This window comes from Mustelus asterias, chromosome 2, assembly GCF_964213995.1.
Source record: "Mustelus asterias chromosome 2, sMusAst1.hap1.1, whole genome shotgun sequence".
Taxonomy (NCBI): Eukaryota; Metazoa; Chordata; class Chondrichthyes; order Carcharhiniformes; family Triakidae; genus Mustelus; species Mustelus asterias.
This window is the reverse complement of record NC_135802.1, coordinates 103,951,355-103,971,344: the sequence shown is the minus strand read 5'-3', so window position 1 is coordinate 103,971,344 and position 19,990 is coordinate 103,951,355. Positions and strand designations below refer to the sequence as shown.

Sequence of the window (19,990 nt, the reverse complement as noted above, 5' to 3'; positions counted from 1 at the left end):
ATGCAAATGCAATTCTAGGATTTATACATGGGGCATTCAATATTAAACTGAGAATGTGAAGTTGAATTTATACAACACTGAATATCCATGAACACAGAACCAACTCCAAGTGCCGGCCAAAACTTGTGTCCATGTTTAAAGTATTCAAGCCATTGTCTTTTGGTGACAGTAGACCATTTTTAAAAAAATCACCAGATTTTCATATTTGCTTTGTTAATGTATCCAGTGCCACTATACTCTGTCTGACATTGAGCCATTTCGTGACTGGAACAGATTTGTTGTTCTATCTTAATCCCTCAAAGCTGCGTCACTGGATCCCATCCCATCATTTCTCTTCTCTTTATCTATTCACATTCGAGTCCATTGCAAACATGATCATTTGAGAAATAAGTTACCAAGCTATTGCTTTAAATTGTCAGCTATCCTTTTGCGAATTGGTGTGTTCAAACGATCAGTTGGAATTGAAAACTAAATAATAGACGCTATCTTGGTTATAAAGGGAACCAACAGCATTTCACTAAATACATTAATGATCTGGAGGGTCCAGAGGAGGTTCACAAGAATGATCCCAGGAATGAAAGGTTTGTCATATGAGGAGCGGTTGAGAAGTCTGGGTGTGTACTCGAAGTTTAGAAGGATGAGGGGGGATCTAATTGAAACTTACAGAATATTGAGAGGCCGAGCTGGAGTGGATGTGGAGAGGATGTTTCCACTAGTTGAAGAGACTAGAACTCGAGAGCACAAACTCAGAGTGAAGGGACGCTCCTTTAAAACTGAGATGAGGAGGAATTTCTTCAGCCAATGGGTGGTGAATCTGTGGAACGCATTGCCACAGAGGGGTTGTGGAGGCCAGGTCATTGAGTGTCTTTAAGACAGAGCTAGATAGGTTCTTGATTAAGAAGGGGATCAGGGGTTATGGAAAGAAGGCTGGAGAATGGGGATGAGAATCATATCAGCCATGATTGAATGGTGGAGCAGACCCGATGGGCCAAATGGCCTAATTCTGCTCCTATATCTTATGGTTGTATATGTAAGGATAGAGCTCACAGTTGGATTAATAGAAATTTATACATGCAAGAGCCACAACTTGACAAAAAATGTCTTATTAAAGCTACTGGTAAGTAAGCATCAAAGGTCAAATATGCTCACAAAATACAACTTAACAATGATTGTGTTAGGAGTCAAATCAAGTTTTATATTAAGCATGTCCAAATACTTGCATTAAGTTAAACATTACATCCTTACATGCAATGGAAACTGCAGTCCTAACACTTTTAAATAGTGTTTAATGTGGCTGCCAAACCTTTTGTGTCAGGACCTATTTCATGTTTTTGTTAGTGATATGGGTTCAACATTGGTGGATTGCAGCTATGAGTAGCTGGCCATGAAGCAAGAACCCACTGTACAAAGGGGAAAGGTCTCAGAGTGTCGGTAATGTTTGGGGCCAATCCTTCCACTGTTTTGTTGGTGCAAAGATTGGGAGGGAAAATTGGGAGCAACTCACCAAGGGGCCTATGTCGGCACCTTCTGAAGCCAAGACCTCTACCACCTAGAAGGACAAGGACAGCAGATGCTTGGGAATACCACAATCTGGAAGTTGTCCTCCAAGCCACACACCATCCTGACTTGGAAATATATCACCATTCCTTCACTGTCACTGGGTCAAAATCTTGGAACCCCCTCCCTAACAGTGCAGTGGGTGTACCCACAGCAAATGGACTGCAGCAGTTCAGGTGGCTCACTGCCACCTTCTTAAGGGCAGTTAGGGATGGACAATAGGTGCTGGTGTTTATTGTGATGCCCACATCCTGTGAGCAAATCAATAAAAATTATGACTTTCTTTTCAGGTTCATCGCATCAGACATAGAAGCATTTCCTTTTGCAATTTTTTAGATAGTACACAAAGCTCCTGAATTCTGGCTGATCAAGTGAGGGACTTCTTTAAAATGTAATTAGCAAATGTCCATGTAGTGGTATGAACTGTACATAGATGCAAAGGGTCACTTCCTACTCAGTAATATCTACTGGAGTAGTTTAGTGCTCAGAATAACCCCAAATGAACATGTCTGTCATTTTAAAAAAACCCTTGGGTATATTATTTCGCTGTACAATATGGTGGTATACTCCTCCAGCCTTCATTTCCTTTCAGCTACCAAACAGCAGTCACAGTGGGGCTGCGTACTGACTCAGAGGCAGGGAGGGAGCAGCGGGGCTGCTCTGAGGTCAGGAAACCAGGAAGGACGGATTTCCTGAGGTTCTGCTGAATTTAATGGCAGGATCTGATTAGCAGTTTCTTTATCTCTGTTTCCTGGCTGCAGCAAGCAAGGCAAGGTTAGTGGAAAGGCACTTACCTGCTGGATCCAGCAGTTTCTGCCTCTCTTTAGCCAACAGATTTTTCAAAGTGCAAAGAACCTGGCTGGACTGCATTAAATTTAAAACCTCAGTATAACTTTTAAGTTGCCAACCCACCCATTGCCAGTCCCACCTCCATGAACACCGGGAATGGGTGAATGGGGAGATTGAGATCGAGATTCAGGGTTTTAACATTTAACATCTGACTCAATGCAAATGTGTCCAAGTTTGGGAGTTAAACTTCCCCTCAATGACTTGCAGAGCCTCATAATATTGAATCACAGTAGAGGTTTGGGCTGATAAGTAGCAAGTAACACTTGTCCTACATCTGTACTAGACAATGACCATCTCCAACAAGAAAGAATCCATTTTGGCATTCAATGGCATTACCATTGCTGAATTCCCCACTATCAACATACTGGGGGTCACCATTGACCAGAAACTGAACTGGACCAGCCATATAAATACTGTGGCTACAAAAGCAGGTCAATTGTTGGGAATTCTGCAGAGAGTAATTTACCTCCTGACTCCCCAAAGCCTGTCCACCATCCACAAGGCACAAGTCAAGAATGTAATGGAATACTCTCCACTTGCCTGAATGTTTGCTGCTCCAACAACACTAAAGAAGCTTGACATCACCCAGGACAAAGCAACCCACTTGATTTAATACCCCATCCATCACCTTCAACATCCACTCCCTCCACAACCGACACACATCAGCAGCGGTGTGTACCATCCACATAACGCACTATAGCAATGCAACAAGGCTCCTTCAACAGCAGCTTCCAAATCCATGACCTCTGCCACCTAAAGGAACAAGGGCAGAAGATGCATGGGAACACCAGCATCTGCATGTTCCCCTCCAAGCCACATTGTATCTTGAAAATATATCGCTGTTCCTTCACTGTCATTGAGTCAAAATCTTGGAACTCTCTTCCTAACAGCATTGTGCGTATTCCTATACAAATGGACTGCAGCGGTTCAAGAAGGCAGCTCGCCACCACCTTCGCAAAGGCAATTAGAATCATAGAATCACTAAAGTGCAGAAGGAGGCCATTCGGCCCATTGAGCCTGCACTGACAATAATCCCACCCAGGCCCTAACCCAGTGATCACGCACGCACACATTATACTATGTGATTGTGAGATTTGCTTGATTATAGAAATATGAAGACCATTTTGATTGTTGTCGTACAGAGTCATTCCATCAAGCATTCCTAAGACTTAACCCTCACTTTTCCCTTTCAACACTGAATGCACACCTCAACTTTCAAAACCAGCTTCTGCTTTTAGTCATAGAAATCGTCCTAAAATATACACCTATAATGGTCAACACGATCAAAAGAAAATTGACTGGTGCAGTGGATCAGTGACCCTTTCAGCTCCGGGCCCGAGATTCATAACCAGTCAAGTCTGATCAGATCAAAACCTTACCTTTCTGCTGCAAGTGGCTTTACTAAATTGTTTTGCGGCCTCAAGTAATTTCCAAGGGAATTTTAATCCATGGCACAGAATTGTCAGTACTTTGATACCAGCAATCATTCCAATTCCAACACCAAGAGGGAGGTTGGTAGGGAAAATCCACTTGCATTGTGTAAAGAAGAGTGGTGTTATTTTTTAATATTTTGGGGTTTACTGTGTTATTCCGTGAACCAGGCTTGTTTGTTTGTGTGCAAGCATAAGTTAACTAAGCTGGGGACTGGGTGTCTACGAGTTTGAATTCATCAAAGAAATCTAGGTTTGAAAGAAAGTACTTGAAGTAAATATGGCCAAGTTGAATTTTCTACAAATAAATAAGCCATGGGTAGAAATTTACATTAGGAGATAAAGAAGGTTTGTTTCGTTAAGTTGTTAAATTTCAAAGGGAAGTAAAGAAGGGTTTACAACTTAGAAAAGGTCATAAATAAACAAATGTTATTTACCTTAAATTGGGGCTGGGGCAGTAGGATAAACATAGAATATTTTTATATTCTGGGAAAAGGTGAGCTTCAAAGAAGGATGAGGACAATGGAATAGAGATGGAAGAGGTAAAAACTACTTAAGGGGATATTTGAGAGCTGTGTTTGAGATTGGCCATGTATGACATCCCAGAGCACTGCTCTGTGCTGGGAAAAGTGTTACAAAGAGGCAAATTGAAGCAGCTTCTAGCCAACCCAGAAAAATGTTTGTATTTTCAGAAAGCAGTGGAAACAAGACTGAGAAGTCCTATGACGTACCTTCCCTACAGCAGCACTGAGTTTGTCTTGTTGTAATATTACTAGAATTTTGAAAAGTTAATATAAGGGATTGTTGCCTAAAAGGGTGTTTATTTTTTAGTCCAAGGATGAATTTTTGGGGGGCTAATATGTAAATGACTAATTTTAACTGTGTAAATGTAATCTTGTGTGTTTAAGTTTTCTTCTGTTAATAAATATTTAATTGAATTTTTAAAATCAAAAAAATGTCACTGAAATTTGTGGCTTTTGGCTTCAGTACACGTACATCTTGTGGTCAAAATATGAAAAGAAAATAGTTGTAATAAGTTTGCCAAGTTTCCCTTTGGAATTTGAATATCATGGCAATTGGCATCGGCCAGACCAAAACAATTAGGGGGTGCTCTACTGTGGTTGGAATAAAGATTTGGTGTAGAGTTCAAATGTTCACCAAAAAACTACAAATTTAGGCAGAACTGGAAAAATTCAAATAATTAATGCCAAAAAAATCATTCTAATTTTTTAATGGTGGGTTTGCTTTTTCACTGATGAAATGCTTATCACTGCCTAAATTAACTTGTACCTTCTGCACACTAGTAAATGAGCCTCTGCTTTCTACAGTGGGTGAATGGGATATCAGAGGCTTTGATAGTGAACATAAATAAAATGCAAACTACTCCTACTGGTGAGCAATACACTTTGGTTGCCTTTTAACTATTAAAATCTATGAATAAGTAAACAGTCAAGCATCCTTGATCTGCATTAAAACAAAACTCCTCTCCACTCAGCCCTATGGAAACAAGGAAACCTCCCCCGCCCCTATTAGCTGTGCCAAGTTGGCACTGCCAAGTTAGTTATGCCAGGGGGCAGTGCCAGGGCATGTTCCTCTCCCCCTCTGGCACCCCCAGCAGGTTCCCATTCATTGCTTCACATTTTGCAGAAGCTGTTGTAAACGTTGCTATCGTGACATCACGTCAGCAAGGGGAATTTCTTTATTTGGGGCTAACATATGATGGGGAAGACAGCTAATTGCATTAAAATGTACCCATATATATTTAAATGAGGTGCAGAAACCTCGTTAGATCATTGGCGAGGGGTGGGGAAAATACTCTCATGGTATTTCCGGCCTGCATCGCCGTTTTTGCTGACGGTGAATGGGGGCTCAGGATCACCATCATACCAGGGGCCTTATTGAAAAGATGCCCAACATCATTGACTCACCATTGAAGAAAGAAGACAGACCTCCTGCAGGAAGAAGATACACTTTCGAAAGAAAAAAGATGGGGGAGACACTGGCATTGTGTTATTGTTGCTGGACTAGCAATCCAGAGACCCGGTGTAATGCTCTGGAGATCCCAGGTTCAAATCCCGCCATAGCAGATGGTGAAATTTGAATTCAATACAAATTTGGAATTAAAAATCTAAGATTATCATGAAATCATTGCCAACTATTGTAAAAACCCATCTAGTTCATTGATGTGCTTCAGGGAAGGGAATCCGCTGTCCTCAGTCTGACCCCAGACTCCCAGCAATGTGATTGACTCTTAACGATTGCACTCTGAAATGCACTCAGTTCAAAGGCCGATAGGGATGGGCAACAAATGCCCACGCCCAACAAACGTCCAGCCAACGAGGCTGACATCCCATGAATGAATAAAAACAGGAGAAAAGATGGAGCGCTTGAAGTAAAAAGATAGAGCTCCAGGAACACGCTGGAGGCTGCGAGATGGTCCTCCATGAAGGAATTGAATATGGAAAATCCACCTGATAGATGCTCCCTCCACCAATTGCTGTGGTACTTCGGGGACAGGGTCGCTGGTGACTTTCATCACAAACTCCGAAAGCAGCCCCTGGCCTTCTTCAGGCAAGTCCTTACTTTAACACGCCATGTTGGTCTGTATGTTCTGGACTGGCATGTTTTCCCACTGGCACTATGGATAATTGAACGTGGGGGTAAGATTCTGGTTGCCACCAGTGGGGACATGGGAAAATTCCATCCAAAGAGGGCACTTTTCTTTTGGTAAGCTCTAACTCTCAGAATAAGAGATGGACCATTTAGTACAAAGATGAGGATAAATTTCTTCACACAAAGGGTTAAGAATCTTTGGCATTCTATCCCCCAGAGAGCTGTAGATGCTCAGTTGTGAAATGTATTTGAGCATGTTTGCTTAGTAATAATGTACCAGATCCAGGTTCCTGGAATAAAGCGTCCGAGGCATAAGCCTGATTTTTTTGGATGCTGGGGTCACCCTTCCCATCATCCGAAGCCAACTCTCAGTGCCCGAAGCCATATCAGGCTGGAATGGGCGTTAAATGGCTGCAAGCGGGACTTCCGCCCCTCACTTGGGAGGAAGCCCTGCCTTAAATAGCTGCTGGCTACTCTGATTGGACAGTGGCTCTTCAGTCCTTGCAGTGACAAGAGCAGGAGTGGGCATAAGAGGAAAGGCACCAACAAGCCCGAGGCCTAAGTACCCACACGGGAGGTCAAGGCAAGTCTAAAGGGTCCCTGGGTGGTGAGGGTAGGGAAGACCTGGGTGGTGTAGGTAGAGAAGACCTTGGGGACGATTGAGGTGTCAGGGGATAGGGTATGGGGTGAGGGAGGCCATTTGACCTTAAAGGGAGGGGGGGAGGTGGTGCCCACAGTCAGAGGGGTTTCTAATGGAGGCACCCCACTTCCCACCCAAAGTCTGGCCCATTCCTTTCCAGACTTCCCCCACACCATCTACTTCAGTAATGTAGGATAGTCAATCAGGAACACACCAGGCATAGCTAAAAATGCCAACCTGGTGAAGCCATCACAAAGGTATGCTAAACAATGGAAACAAAATGCTATAGATAGTGTTAAGTGATCCAACAACAGACAGATCAATCAAAGCTCTGCAGTCCTGCTACATCAGTAGTGAATGGCAGTGGACAATTAAACAACAAAACGGTGGTGGAACCCAGCATGTCTGCATCAAAGACAAGGCTGAAGGATTTCCAACCATCTGCTGGCAAACAAGTGGATGATCAATCTCAGTCTCCTCCTGATGCCCCCAGCAAAGCTGATGCCAGTCTCCAGTTCAGGCAATCAATTCCTCATAATATCAAGAAGCAGCTCTGTGCACTGGAGACAGCAAAGGCAATGGACCCTGATAACATCACAGTTGTAGTGTTGAGCACTTGTGCTCTAGAACTAGTGCACCCTTAGCCAAGTTGTTCCTGTACAGCTACAACACTGGTATCTCCCTGACATTGTAGAAAATTGGCCAGGTATTTCCTGCACACAAAAAGCAGGACTAACCCAACACAGCCAATCACTGCCTCATCAGTTTACTCTCAATCAGCAAAGTGATGGAAGGTGACAGTGTTACCACTTACTTAACAATAGCCTGCCTGCCAATGCTGGGTTTAGATTCCATTCCGCTCCCGACATCACTACAACCTTGATCTAAGCATGGACAAAAAAGGCCAAATTCATTGCCAAACATAGCATCAAGATGCCTAAGTAAAATTGAAGTTAATGGGAATCAGGGATAAACTCTCCACTGATAGGAGTCATACCTGGCTACAAAGGAAGATGGTTGTGGTTGTTGGATACCAATCATCTCAGCCCAAAAACCTTACCATCTTATCAAGGGAAATTTGGCGCAGGCAATGCATGCTGGCCTGATTCCCACATCCCGTAAATGATTATATTTTTTAAAGAGGTGGCTAGATTTTTGGCTATTAAAAGAATGGGGACTGGGTGGGAAGGTGGAGTTGAAGTTGAAGATCAGCCATGATCTTATTGAATGGAGGTGCAGGCTGACAGGGCCAAATGGCCTACTCCAACTCCTATTTCTATCGTTTTCTTGGCGTGGAGTGGAAAGAGCACTGGTTTGCAACCATATGTTCCTGAAGGTTATATTTCCAATCTTGAGACCTTCATCAAATGTTTCCAATCATCAGCTGGTGAGCCGAGAGGAGAGAAAATATTTTTCTTCTTCTTGGCCCACCCCTAATTACTCTTCTGTCTACATCTCCTTTATATTCGGAAACAAACAGTTTGGGCCAAAGAATCTGCCCACTCTAGAATAGTGCAGTGAGCAGATGGGAACTACGCAGCCAAAGCAGTTGGCTGTCAGATATGAGGAGGTGCACGCACAAGTGGAAGGAGAAATGAACGACCATATGGGAAGAAACTATGAGTTATAGAAATAAATAAAACTGGGAAAACTTCTGTTCTTTCTGAACATTGGGCAAAGTTCTGAAAGTTCTTCTGGGGGCTAAAAATTCCATTTCCAGGTGCACGGTCACAATGTGCTCCCACCCAATCCCGTTGGACCAGGATTCCTGCTGCCTCCTTATTTCTATGATTGTCTACCTTCAGATGGGCATAAGATGTGCTGCTGCTGCCTAGCTGAATGCTACAAAGGCCTTGCAGCATGTGAGGTTAGCACATGTTGCAGTTAGCCTCCAGTTCTTAAAGGTAGCCTGGCACTCTTAAAGAGTAGCTGTGCTCATTAGGAGGAAGCTGCTGCTGAGTGCCTGCAGTGGAATTGGCTGAGAGTGGTGCTGAGGGCCTCTGAGATGGAGGCTGCCAGAGACCTTCACCAAATGTTTTCAAGGCCACACAAGTCTTGTCATTAATTCTCTTTGCTTTAGTATTCAGCTCTGATAATCACCAGGAACAAGAAAAACGTTTCTAATTGGCATAAAAATCATTTAGCTGTTCCAGCAATATTCTGCAACTCCAATTAAAGGATAAAGTATAGAAAATATATACTTTTTTATTTCCCTTGTACACTTATTTAAGATTCACAAAATGCAATGCAACGTATGAGAACTGTTAATTTACAACATAATGTTGATAAATGTGCTAATTCTATTGCAAGCAATTGCTAAAAATTTACATGAAGGAATACAAGGCATCCTCTCTTTGGTCTAATACAATTGCCTTCAGCTTAATATCCAGAAATAATTATTTGTAACACCTACTGACTAAACAATCTTATATTGTTATTGTCTCTGATTGAAATGCCCTAAAAACATCTAAACACCATGTTAAAATATTCTGCTTCTTCTTTCTCTCATCAACTGGTACCTTTATTCTTCTTGAATCACGACATTTTAAGATCTCTAAATTTTGTCTAATTCAAACAACTGTAAACATTTGGAAGTAGGCATCTGTCCCTATTTTAAAAAGCATTTTCTGTCACATCAGGACCACGTAACTATGATACATTCTACATTCTCCAACCTCTGCTCAAATCTAATAATGTGGAGATGCCGGTGTTGGACTGGGGAGGGCAAGATGAGAGGTCACATGACACCAGGTTATAGTCCAATAGGTTTATTTGAAATCACAGGCTTTCGGAGCACAGCTCTTTGTCAGGTGAAGTCCTCAATGCTCAGAAAGCCTGTGATTTCAAATAAACCTGTTGGACTATAACCTGGTGTCGTGTGACCTCTCGTCAAATTTAATAAGTCACATTACTATTTGCTGGGATTTATGTTTTTTTATTCATTCATGGGATGTGGGCGTTGCTGGCTGAGCCAGCATTTATTGCCCATTCCTGAGAGCAGTTAAGAGTCAATCACATTGCTGTGGGTCTGGAGTCACGTGTAGACCAGACCGGGTAAGGAAGGCAGATTTCCTTCCCTAAAGGACATTAGTGAAACAGATGGGTTTTTACAGCAATCGACAATTCAACTAGTGGTCATCATTAGACTTTGAATTCCAGATTTTTATTGAATTCAAATTCAATTGGACCCCAGAGCATTACCCTGGGTCTCTGGATTACAAGACCTGTGACAATACCACGCGCCACTGCCTTCCCCTAACTTGTGTAAAGGGCGGCACGGTGGCACAGTGGTTAGCACTGCTACCTCACAGTGCTAGGGACCCGGTTTCAATTTCAGCTTTGGGTCACTGTCTGTGCGGAGTTTGCATGATCCCCCCATGTCTGCGTGGGTTTCCTTCGGGTGCTCTGGTTTCCTTCCACAGTCTGAAAGACGTGCTGGTTAGGTGCATTGGCCATGCTAAATTCTCCCTCAGTATACCCATACAGGTGCCGGAGTGTGGCGACCAGGGGATTTTCACAGTAACTTCATTGTAATGTTAATGTAAGCCTACTTATGACACTAATAAATAAACTTTAAACTTAAATGTGTAAATTGACTGTCACATTTCCCATATTACAACAGTGACTGCACTTCAAAAGTACTTAATTAGCTGTTAGGCCCTTTGAGGTGCCTGAGGTTATGACAGACAACTTAGAAATGTAAATGTTTCTTTCTATAAGAAACACTAAGAATGATGGTTAATGTTTTGATGCCATCTGTAAACTTTAAGTTCTGACTTTTTTGCTCTTAATACTAGAAGTTAAAGGATTTTTTTTCTCAAGTATTATACTGTAAAACTGCCATAATATACATCATGCTTGAGGACGAAACTGCCATTTTTAGTCATTTTCAAACAATATCTATGTTTTAAAGAGCATTGTTTCTGTAGGACAACATCAGAATGTCATGCTGAGTTCAATGTCAAATCTAAAGACATCCGCATGGCAGCATTTCAGCCTTTCTTGGATAGTCACCAAGTCCTTTAGAAGTGCAATACTTTAGGTCTCTGTAGCCTGATGGTTTTCCAACTGATTAGCAAATATACGTTAGTGAAGGAAAGCAGCTGTGATGTGAGGGTAGACATAAATTCATCAACTACATCTCCATTTTCTTCAAAGTTCTTTCAAAAGAACTGTAAAATGCAGTAACAAGGTAAGTGATCATACACATGCCATTTCTACAAGGGCAAGCCACTTGCTAGTCATCATATTCTCCCAGTGGATTTTACCATAACAATATACCTGCCCTGGCATTACATTATGCAGATATTGTGATAATCTCCTGTGTTTGCTGTGTATGAACTCTCAGAGTCACCTCTGGCTTAATTATGGCAGAAGCTCACAAGAAATAATTTTTGGAATTTTTGGAAAATCCTAAGAGTCAACTCAGCTTGCATCAAGACAACAAGTCAAAACATTCCACATATATTATGTAAGAAACATGTCTGGAGACTGGTTCCAGACATCAACCTGTTCAAGGGTTGAGATGCAACTGATTAAAAAATTTAAATTTAATCATTATCACCTCAGCCCTGAGATGCATCACAGCCCTTTGACACATTCTCAAATTGTGTGTTAACATATGTCTATTAATGTATTGAAAATGGTGAGTAACTGTGACACTCGAATGGAACTGTAGCTCTAGATGGTGCTGAGCTTACATGGATCACATTTTATAAAAAGTGGAATTCCCCCAATATTATGTGGCAGCTTGCTGTGCCCCCAATCCCCACAAACCCAAACCCTAACACCCAAATACCACTTCTCTTCTCATTTCCAATAAAAATTCTCTAAAGTACCTCAGAAGCTCTCCAAAAGCTCAAAGTCCATCTAACCAAGCAATAAAAACCCACAATGTCTTGGAACGCAGATGTTAGTCATTGCCATTTAGAAGCAATGCAAAGAGCCTTCAGCAGCTGCTCGACAAAACAAATGGAACTTTCCTTCGATAAAATTTTCCCTCATAACACCAACCAAAATCTCTCTACACTCTCCAAACAGGAGCAATCCAGCCTCGAATGGAATGAAATAAGCCACTCTCCAACCTGCTAAAGGTTCTTTCAACGAGTGATAAATGCAAGCCCCCGATGTCTGACACAGATTCTTTCCATTAAAACCGAAGGGTCAGTATGAATGACCTTTAACACGGTGCCTCATTCGATTAGCCACTGCAGCAATCAAATGACACCTGGTAAAAAATTGATCCCGCGGCCATTAGTAATTCTGCCCTCCTTGCAACAAGCAGCACTTCTAACCTCCTCTCACACCCTATGAAGCAATTAACTCTAACCCTCATCGCAGTTTACTCTTAAACCACCCTGAAATGCAATTCAAACCTGACACCTTCCCCTCCATCCAGACAAGAAACAATTCAGGATTCTGCTCCCCAAATTATGCTCAAAAGCAACAACACCCTCCCCATGGAGCTGGATGCATGTCGTAGCCCAGTGCCACTTCCTCAACCCTATTATGAAGAAGATTAACATTAGCTCATTACATCTGCCACCCTGCCATCTCTCCTGTCCTTCCCTACGGTAGACACAATCTCTTCTGACACTCTGCCTCCCGTTATCAACGTCTTCTGATCTGAATGCTGGAGACGGTCTTCATTCCCCACATGCAATGTCGTAGAGGATCATTAAATATTACACATTTACAATAGCACAAGAGCAAACCTGCCAACATAACTTTAATGGAGCCACATCACCATAGTGTGGCATTCCATTACAGAGGCTACTCTCATATTGATTACTTTGTGAGTTCAGAAAGGCAACTCAAATGGATACATGCACAAGAGGTTGTAATCTAATGATATAAACTATTTTCCATGAGCCTGTTATTATATGTACCTGCGTATGGATGGAGAAACGAAACAATGGTATATAACGACTTTAGGAATTAATGGGGGAATTTTAATTCTGAAGAATGGGTGTGTTGGCGAAGATAAAAGAAACATTAAAATTCTCAAACCCAACCTCTTCCAGCCCACTTCTGGTTTTAACGGAGGCGAGTTGGCTGATGAATCTGCTTTCAGGAGGCTCACTTAACTCTTGGAAGGGGGCACGTATCTCCCTTTTAATTAGCTTGTCATTTTATGGAGACCGGGATTCTGGGACTTTGGGAAACCCAGCAGGTCAAAAGAGGTGAAAAAGATAGTTCCATGAGGTAAAGTACCTTCACTGAGGGCTGAGGAGGAGGAGGAGTATTTCCCCAAAGCCCAACAAGCTTATCACACAATCAATCGGCCAACTCTCAGCAACCTCCACCACTTTGCAATGAGTCAATTCACTCTTCCTCCCCTGCGATACTTACCTGGTATTCCCCATACTGGCAGGCAGTCAGCCAATCTAGCTGACTGGCTGTTGGACGAGAAACCTGATGTAAATATTTAGAAGATGTCCTGCAGCATAGCTGGGATATCCTTACGCTCAGGCTTCCTGTTCAAAAATCCTCTCTCTCTCAATCACAATGCAAATAATGGGACAATATTTCTTGATGACCATTTAAATCTGAACATATTTTGATGAGATTGGTTTTTACATAATTTAGGAACTCTGACAGTTCAAATGTCACAATTTGTTTTTTGAGCCTATATCATGATGATACATTCACCGTACAAAGTGAAAATTTGAAACTTTGCAATGAGAAAATGCATTCAATACGTGCTGAAATGCTTGCACATTAAAGTCAAAGGCACTAATTCGACTTAAATATGGAATCTTTCCTTTAAAACGGAGATACAGAAACAGCTTTGTGATTGAAACATTCAATACTGATGACACCGCTGGCAAATTGGTGGAGTAACTGAAACAGATACTGTGGGATAATTTTGACTGCAAAAAGAGTATTATTGATTCAGTTAGATGTTGCTCACAATTTTCAACAGGAATTTTAATCTCACAGAACAAGAAGGTGAGGAATTGAAGTCTTTCAAAATCAGAATCCAGACACAAAAATCATCAGGCAAGCAATTTCAATGAATGTGGGAAGATGGGCTTGTGAGCAATCCATCCAATTTGATAGGCTGGCATTTTAAATCTTATTAGTCTGAAAGTCTCATTGTTATTCTACCTTTTGAATTTAACTTTAACCAGGCTGGTTTTTTGAAACTTGTGAGATCCAGCAGTTATTCCAGATGGAGGCTGCCTAATGCAGGAGGTGAGTGCACTTACATCTCGTCTCTTGGTTCAATGTGCCTGACTGGGCAATTCCTGCAATGGTAAATCCTTTCTCCCCAACCTTCCCCATGAGTCTACCAACTTCCTCCCACTCCAACTTCCCAAGCATCTTCCCACCCTGAGGCCTCAGAACCCTCCCTTCAGTCGAGGCCTTGTGCCTTCCCCAACCACCCTGGGAGTCTGAAATCATTCATCTTCCCACCAATACCACACATCCCATAAGCCCACAAACACAGGCAGCAAGGTGGCACAGTGGTTATCAGTGCCAGGGACCTGGGTTCGATTCCCTGGCTTGGGTCACTGTCTGTGCAAAGTCTGCACATTCTCCCAGTGTCTGCATGGGTTTCCTCTGGGTGCTCCAGTTTCCTCCCACAGTCCGAAAGACGTGCCGATTAGGTGCATTGGCCATGCTAAATTCTCCCTCAGTGTACCCGAACAGGTGTCGAAATGTGGCGACTAGGGGATTTTCACAGTAACTTCACTGCAATGTTAATGTAAGCATACTTGTAACACTAATAAATAAACTTTAAACTTTAATACTTTAAAAACATCACAACCCCACTACACAACCCCTACTCCAGGACCTGTCTACAGTTTCCACCTACTGACTACTCATCGGACTGGAAGCCAAGCCTATTAATCAGGCTGACTTCCTGTTGGGAAACCAATCAGTGATGTGACACATGTGCTATGGAATTAAAACTCCACAGCGTGCAGAAGGATTCCCAATCTCTGGGTTTCCCACATCTTACCGACCTCCCCAACTCCTGGAGGCTCAGGAAAGTTAAAGTCCAGGCCTTCATTTCCATCAAAGTCTGGGGAGAAATATAACACAGTAAGAAGTTTAACAACACCAGGTTAAAGTCCAACAGGTATATTTGGTAGCAAAAGCCACACAAGCTTTCGGAGCCCCAAGCCCCTTCTTCAGGTGAGTGGGAATTCTGTTCACAAACAGGGCATATAAAGACACAAACTCAATTTACATGAATAATGGTTGGAATGCGAATACTTACAGCTAATCAAGTCTTTAAGGTACAAACAAGGTGAGTGGAGAGAGCATCAAGACAGGCTAAAGAGATGTGTATTGTCTCCAGACAGGACAGCCAGTGAAACTCTGCAGGTCCAGGCAGGCTGTGGGGATTACAAATAGTGTGACATGAACCCAATATCCCGGTTGAGGCCGTCCTCATGTGTGCAGAATTTGGCTATCAGTTTCTGCTCAGCGACTCTGCTCTGTCGTGTGTCATGAAGACGGCCTCAACCGGGATATTGGGTTCATGTCACACTATTTGTAATCCCCACAGCCTGCCTGGACCTGCAGAGTTTCACTGGCTGTCCTGTCTGGAGACAATACACATCTCTTTAGCCTGTCTTGATGCTCTCTCCACTCACATTGTTTGTATCTTAAAGACTTGATTAGCTGTAAGTATTCGCATTCCAACCATTATTCATGTAAATTGAGTCTGTGTCTTTATATGCCCTGTTTGTGAACAGAATTCCCACTCACCTGAAGAAGGGGCTTGGGGCTCCGAAAGCTTGTGTGGCTTTTGCTACCAAATAAACCTGTTGGACTTTAACCTGGTGTTGTTAAACTTCTTACTGTGTTTACCTCATCCAACGCTGGCATCTCCACATCGAGAAATATAACAAGCACTGAAATCTATAGCCACCATTTTATGTCATCACCCAAAGTCAGAATTAACTCCCGTAAATAAATGTGTGGGAGAATGTGGAAAATTGATGTTGCCCAATTCCCCTGTTGGCATTAGCTAGCCTCTGAATATATCATAATTTTGCAGTGTATGGATAAAAGGTGGCTTTCAATAATAAACTATGGGCCTGTTAATTTAAATTAACAAAGAGCTAGGAGCAATTAGGAATCCTCCAACTCAAGAACGTAAGAAGCACGGATAAGATCAGACAAAAAATGACATCGCACTGGCCAATAAAGCAAATACATTTTTGAATGTTATTCCCCTTTAAGCAACAAAGATCTTGCCTCCACCAGGGCAGCACTGAAGTCCATTAAGGTTTCTGGCACAGGAGCAATGAACCATGCTTAATTTACAAATTTTATATGGTTTATATACTGTTACTGGGTCAGACATTTCTTCCTTCTTTCAGCGCTACTGTTAAACATAATACATTTTTAGATAAATGGCGAGCATCATACAAAAAATTGTTTGCTTTCGGTTAAACCAAGATTTGAATATGATTTAATGAAACTTCAGATTTGACTAGTTTTGTTCCACTACTTTGACTGAATGTAACTTTAGCTTGCCAGCCTAACACAGCTTCTGCAGTATTCAAATGAGTGAAGCTTGGTGATGGATTGGTATGATTCACTAGTGAGGTTGGCTTCTCATTTCCAGACTCAGAATAACTGGATCAAGACTGCTGCTGTCTGAAGGCACGTTTGGCTGATTTTTAACATCTATTTTCCTCCAGGCAAAGCCACCTGATTCTGATGAACATGTTACGTTTTCTACACAATATTCAACCTACCTGTGCAAAATGCGACTTACCAACAGCTCAACAATCATTGTTATGCAGCATCCAAATACACATCTGAAAAGCCCGCACCACAACCAAAGATGGTGAGCGCACCATGGAGTGAAGGGGCCTGTGTGATTTTCTCCTTCCCTCGCCCACCCCACATACATGCTGAACTTCCAATCTCAGTTTAGCAATCATTCAGATCGACGTGAAAAGCTTTCGGCGACACAGAGGGAGGAAAGAGAGTCACTGGCTGTCAAGTCTCCCAATAATTCTGTCACCAACCATTGTTCCTGTGAGCTGCAGGAAGATCTTGGAATGGGAAGCTCAAAAAGAGTTTGAGGGGAGCAAACTTTCAAAAACCCCTTTACAAAAAAGTGGATCTCACTTTCGGAAGGCACATAGATATACATGTAAACTTGATATAATGTGACACTTGATAAATACCTTTGCACTGGTTGGTGTTTTTGTCTAGGATGGCCTTTGTCGATACTATCTTTCCATATCTGAAAAAGATAAATGTGAAAAAGCTCAATTTTGCTCCAATTCCCCTCAATTCTGGGGTGTTACCAGTTTCACCTGAGATATTGTATAGACAGTCCAGACACAACAACAACTTACATTTATATTGTGCTCTTTACATACTGCCGCTTCACAAGAGGTATAAGCAGAAGAACAGCATCAAGCCGACAGAAAAAATATTAGAAGGGACAGCTGAGAGAAGTTTATTGCTATTGCAGGTCTTAAAAAAAAAGAGGCAGCAATTTAGGAAGGGAGTTCAAAATGGTAGGCCTCGGAAGTTGAAAGCAGGAGCACTACTGGTGGGTGAAGGGAGGTATGGGGGAACAAGGGACCAGAGCTACAGCAATGGAGAATTCAGTCGAGAGATTTGTAGCATTGTGACCAGGTGAGCAACAAAATAGTCAGATCTGGAGATGACAAGTGCATAGCTGAGGGTCATAGCAGCACGTTGCTCATCTTGATTCCAATGCAAGGCAATGTTCTGGACATGGGAGAAAACAAATCCTGCAGGATGGTCCGACAGTAGTAAATAGTTTCAGCAAAGACAAACAAGGTCTAGTAGAGCTCAATGTGATCCAGCCAGACCAGCCTCCAGTATTGCTAACTGACAACATTTCCACTGAGTGAAAAGAAAATAATAGCTACTAAAGGCTTCACACTTTGCCCTGCGCCACAAAACAAATCCAACGACTGAAAATTCATGGGTCATTCCTGTCATAGAGGCCTGGATCCACCCACAGATGATTCCACTTCTGTTGCATCATTCTGCCATCATTTATTTGTTTAACCAGACATGACCTGCCGATATGGTAGTCCTGATCATAAAAACCTATAAAGAGAAATAATCTAACGATGGCTCTTGAAGATCTTGAGTGATAGGGATGTGGCTATTTCCATTGGCAGTGTGTTCTATTGTGCGATTGTCCTCAGGAAGAATGGTTGTTGATGCACTGTCTTGGAAACAAAACACTTTTTATAGTTTGTGTGGACAGCTACCACATGTTCATCATTGCTGGAGGGCGGAAGAAATTTGTCTCTGTCAATTCCCACCAGTTCACTCCATATCTTACAGAACATGCTCAGTTTATGTTTCACCTTTTGCTGCACTGATTCCCAGTCCAAATCCTTGATTAAGAATGTGACATTGCTGTATTCCCCATATTGATGTGTGCAGAATCATGCAGCATGTCTTTGGACTGCTTCATTTTTATTCATATCTTATGTCATATAAGGATCCCACACACAACTTGCATTCTCCAGAATTCGATCGGCTGTAACTCTGAAATTTTTGTTGCAATACCGAAGATTCTGTTGGGAGGGTGTTAGTTACAGAACGGCATGTCTTAAAGAAGCCTTTGTGGTCTTCAGTATGTTAATGGTAAGTCTTTATTAATGACTAGAACTATGCACACATGTACAGTAAAGGGTACAAGCTAGGAGCTATCTCCATGTTGAGATGTTTAGCAGTCTCTGTGCAACCCCACACTGACCCCAGCATCTGGGTCAAATGCCTTCTTATATCACTGTGTTGGGGGGTTATATTCTGTCCTACATTAACCCTGCATGTGTCTGACCTCTATATTCCAGATTCCTCTTCAGAAGTCTAAAAACCATGTTTGCTTTGGATGCTATCTGCTGAAGGGACAATTCCCAACGATGCCACCAAAGTCAGCACAGGTCATCTTATTTAAACAATTCTGCTGGCTTCCCACACCAGAATGAAAACATTAGAGGAACTGGAGTCCCAGGAGGCAGCAAATCTTTCCGGCACTAGGGAGGGGCTCCCAAGGCTCTTCCCAGGTACATCCTCAAAGGACTGAGAAATCTGCCTAATATCATTGAACCATGGGGTCTGAACCCCAGGTGGATCTTAAATCTGCCATTTCACAGCTGGGCAGAATGCAGTGTACCGCTGCACTGATGCTCCATCAGGCTAAGGATACTTCCAGTTCACGTGCCACTATGCCAAGCACGCCTCTTCTTCTTCCATCCTTTGTCGAACAATAATGTGTGGAAGCTTAAAATCATAGAATCATAGATTCCCTGCAGTGCAGGAGGACATTCGGCCTATCGAGTCTACAGCGACCACAATCCCACCCAGACCCTGTTCCAGTAACCCTCATTTACCCTGCTAATCTCCCTGACACTAGGGGTAATTTAGCATGGCCAATTCACCTAACCCGCACATCTTTGGACTGTGGGAGGAAACCGGAGCACCCAGAGGAAACCTACGCAGACAAGGGGAGAATGTGAAAACTCCACACAGACAGTGACCCGAGGCTGGAATTGAACCCGAGTCCCTGGTGCTGTGAGGCAGCAGTGCTAACCACTGCGCCACTGTGCTGCCCTTTCTCGAGTCAATCCAGACCCAGTGCATCTGAGCCTAATTCCTACTGGATGTACAGCAAGCGTATGTCAGAAGATGTGTATATCTATTCCATACCACTCCCCTCCCAACCGCCCCACTGTCCATTCTACATTGGCTGCACTTTAATGCAGGTAAGCGTTAGGTGAAGCAATAGTTTCTATTTCAGCTGCTAGTTGATTCTTGTGATAGCACTTTTTGTTTTCTTTTCAGTGATGGGTATTTGATCACCTCCAAATGGTTGAAAAAGCACCCTGTAGTTAAATGAATAAATAATATTTTAAATACTTAATATAGAAAT

The 19,990-nt window shown here is 42.4% G+C and overlaps 1 protein-coding gene across 7 annotated transcripts in view; it reads right to left on the bottom strand.

The window, feature by feature from the left end:
• Nucleotides 1-19,990, bottom strand: part of LOC144510161 (RNA-binding motif, single-stranded-interacting protein 3) — a 1,322,231-nt gene that overhangs the window by 429,815 nt on the left and 872,426 nt on the right. For all 7 annotated transcript variants that reach the window (XM_078239576.1, XM_078239587.1, XM_078239604.1 and 4 more), the window contains one exon: nt 17,250-17,308. In XM_078239576.1, coding sequence (XP_078095702.1) covers nt 17,250-17,308 — 59 coding nt within the window. The remainder of the gene's footprint in view (nt 1-17,249; nt 17,309-19,990) is intronic.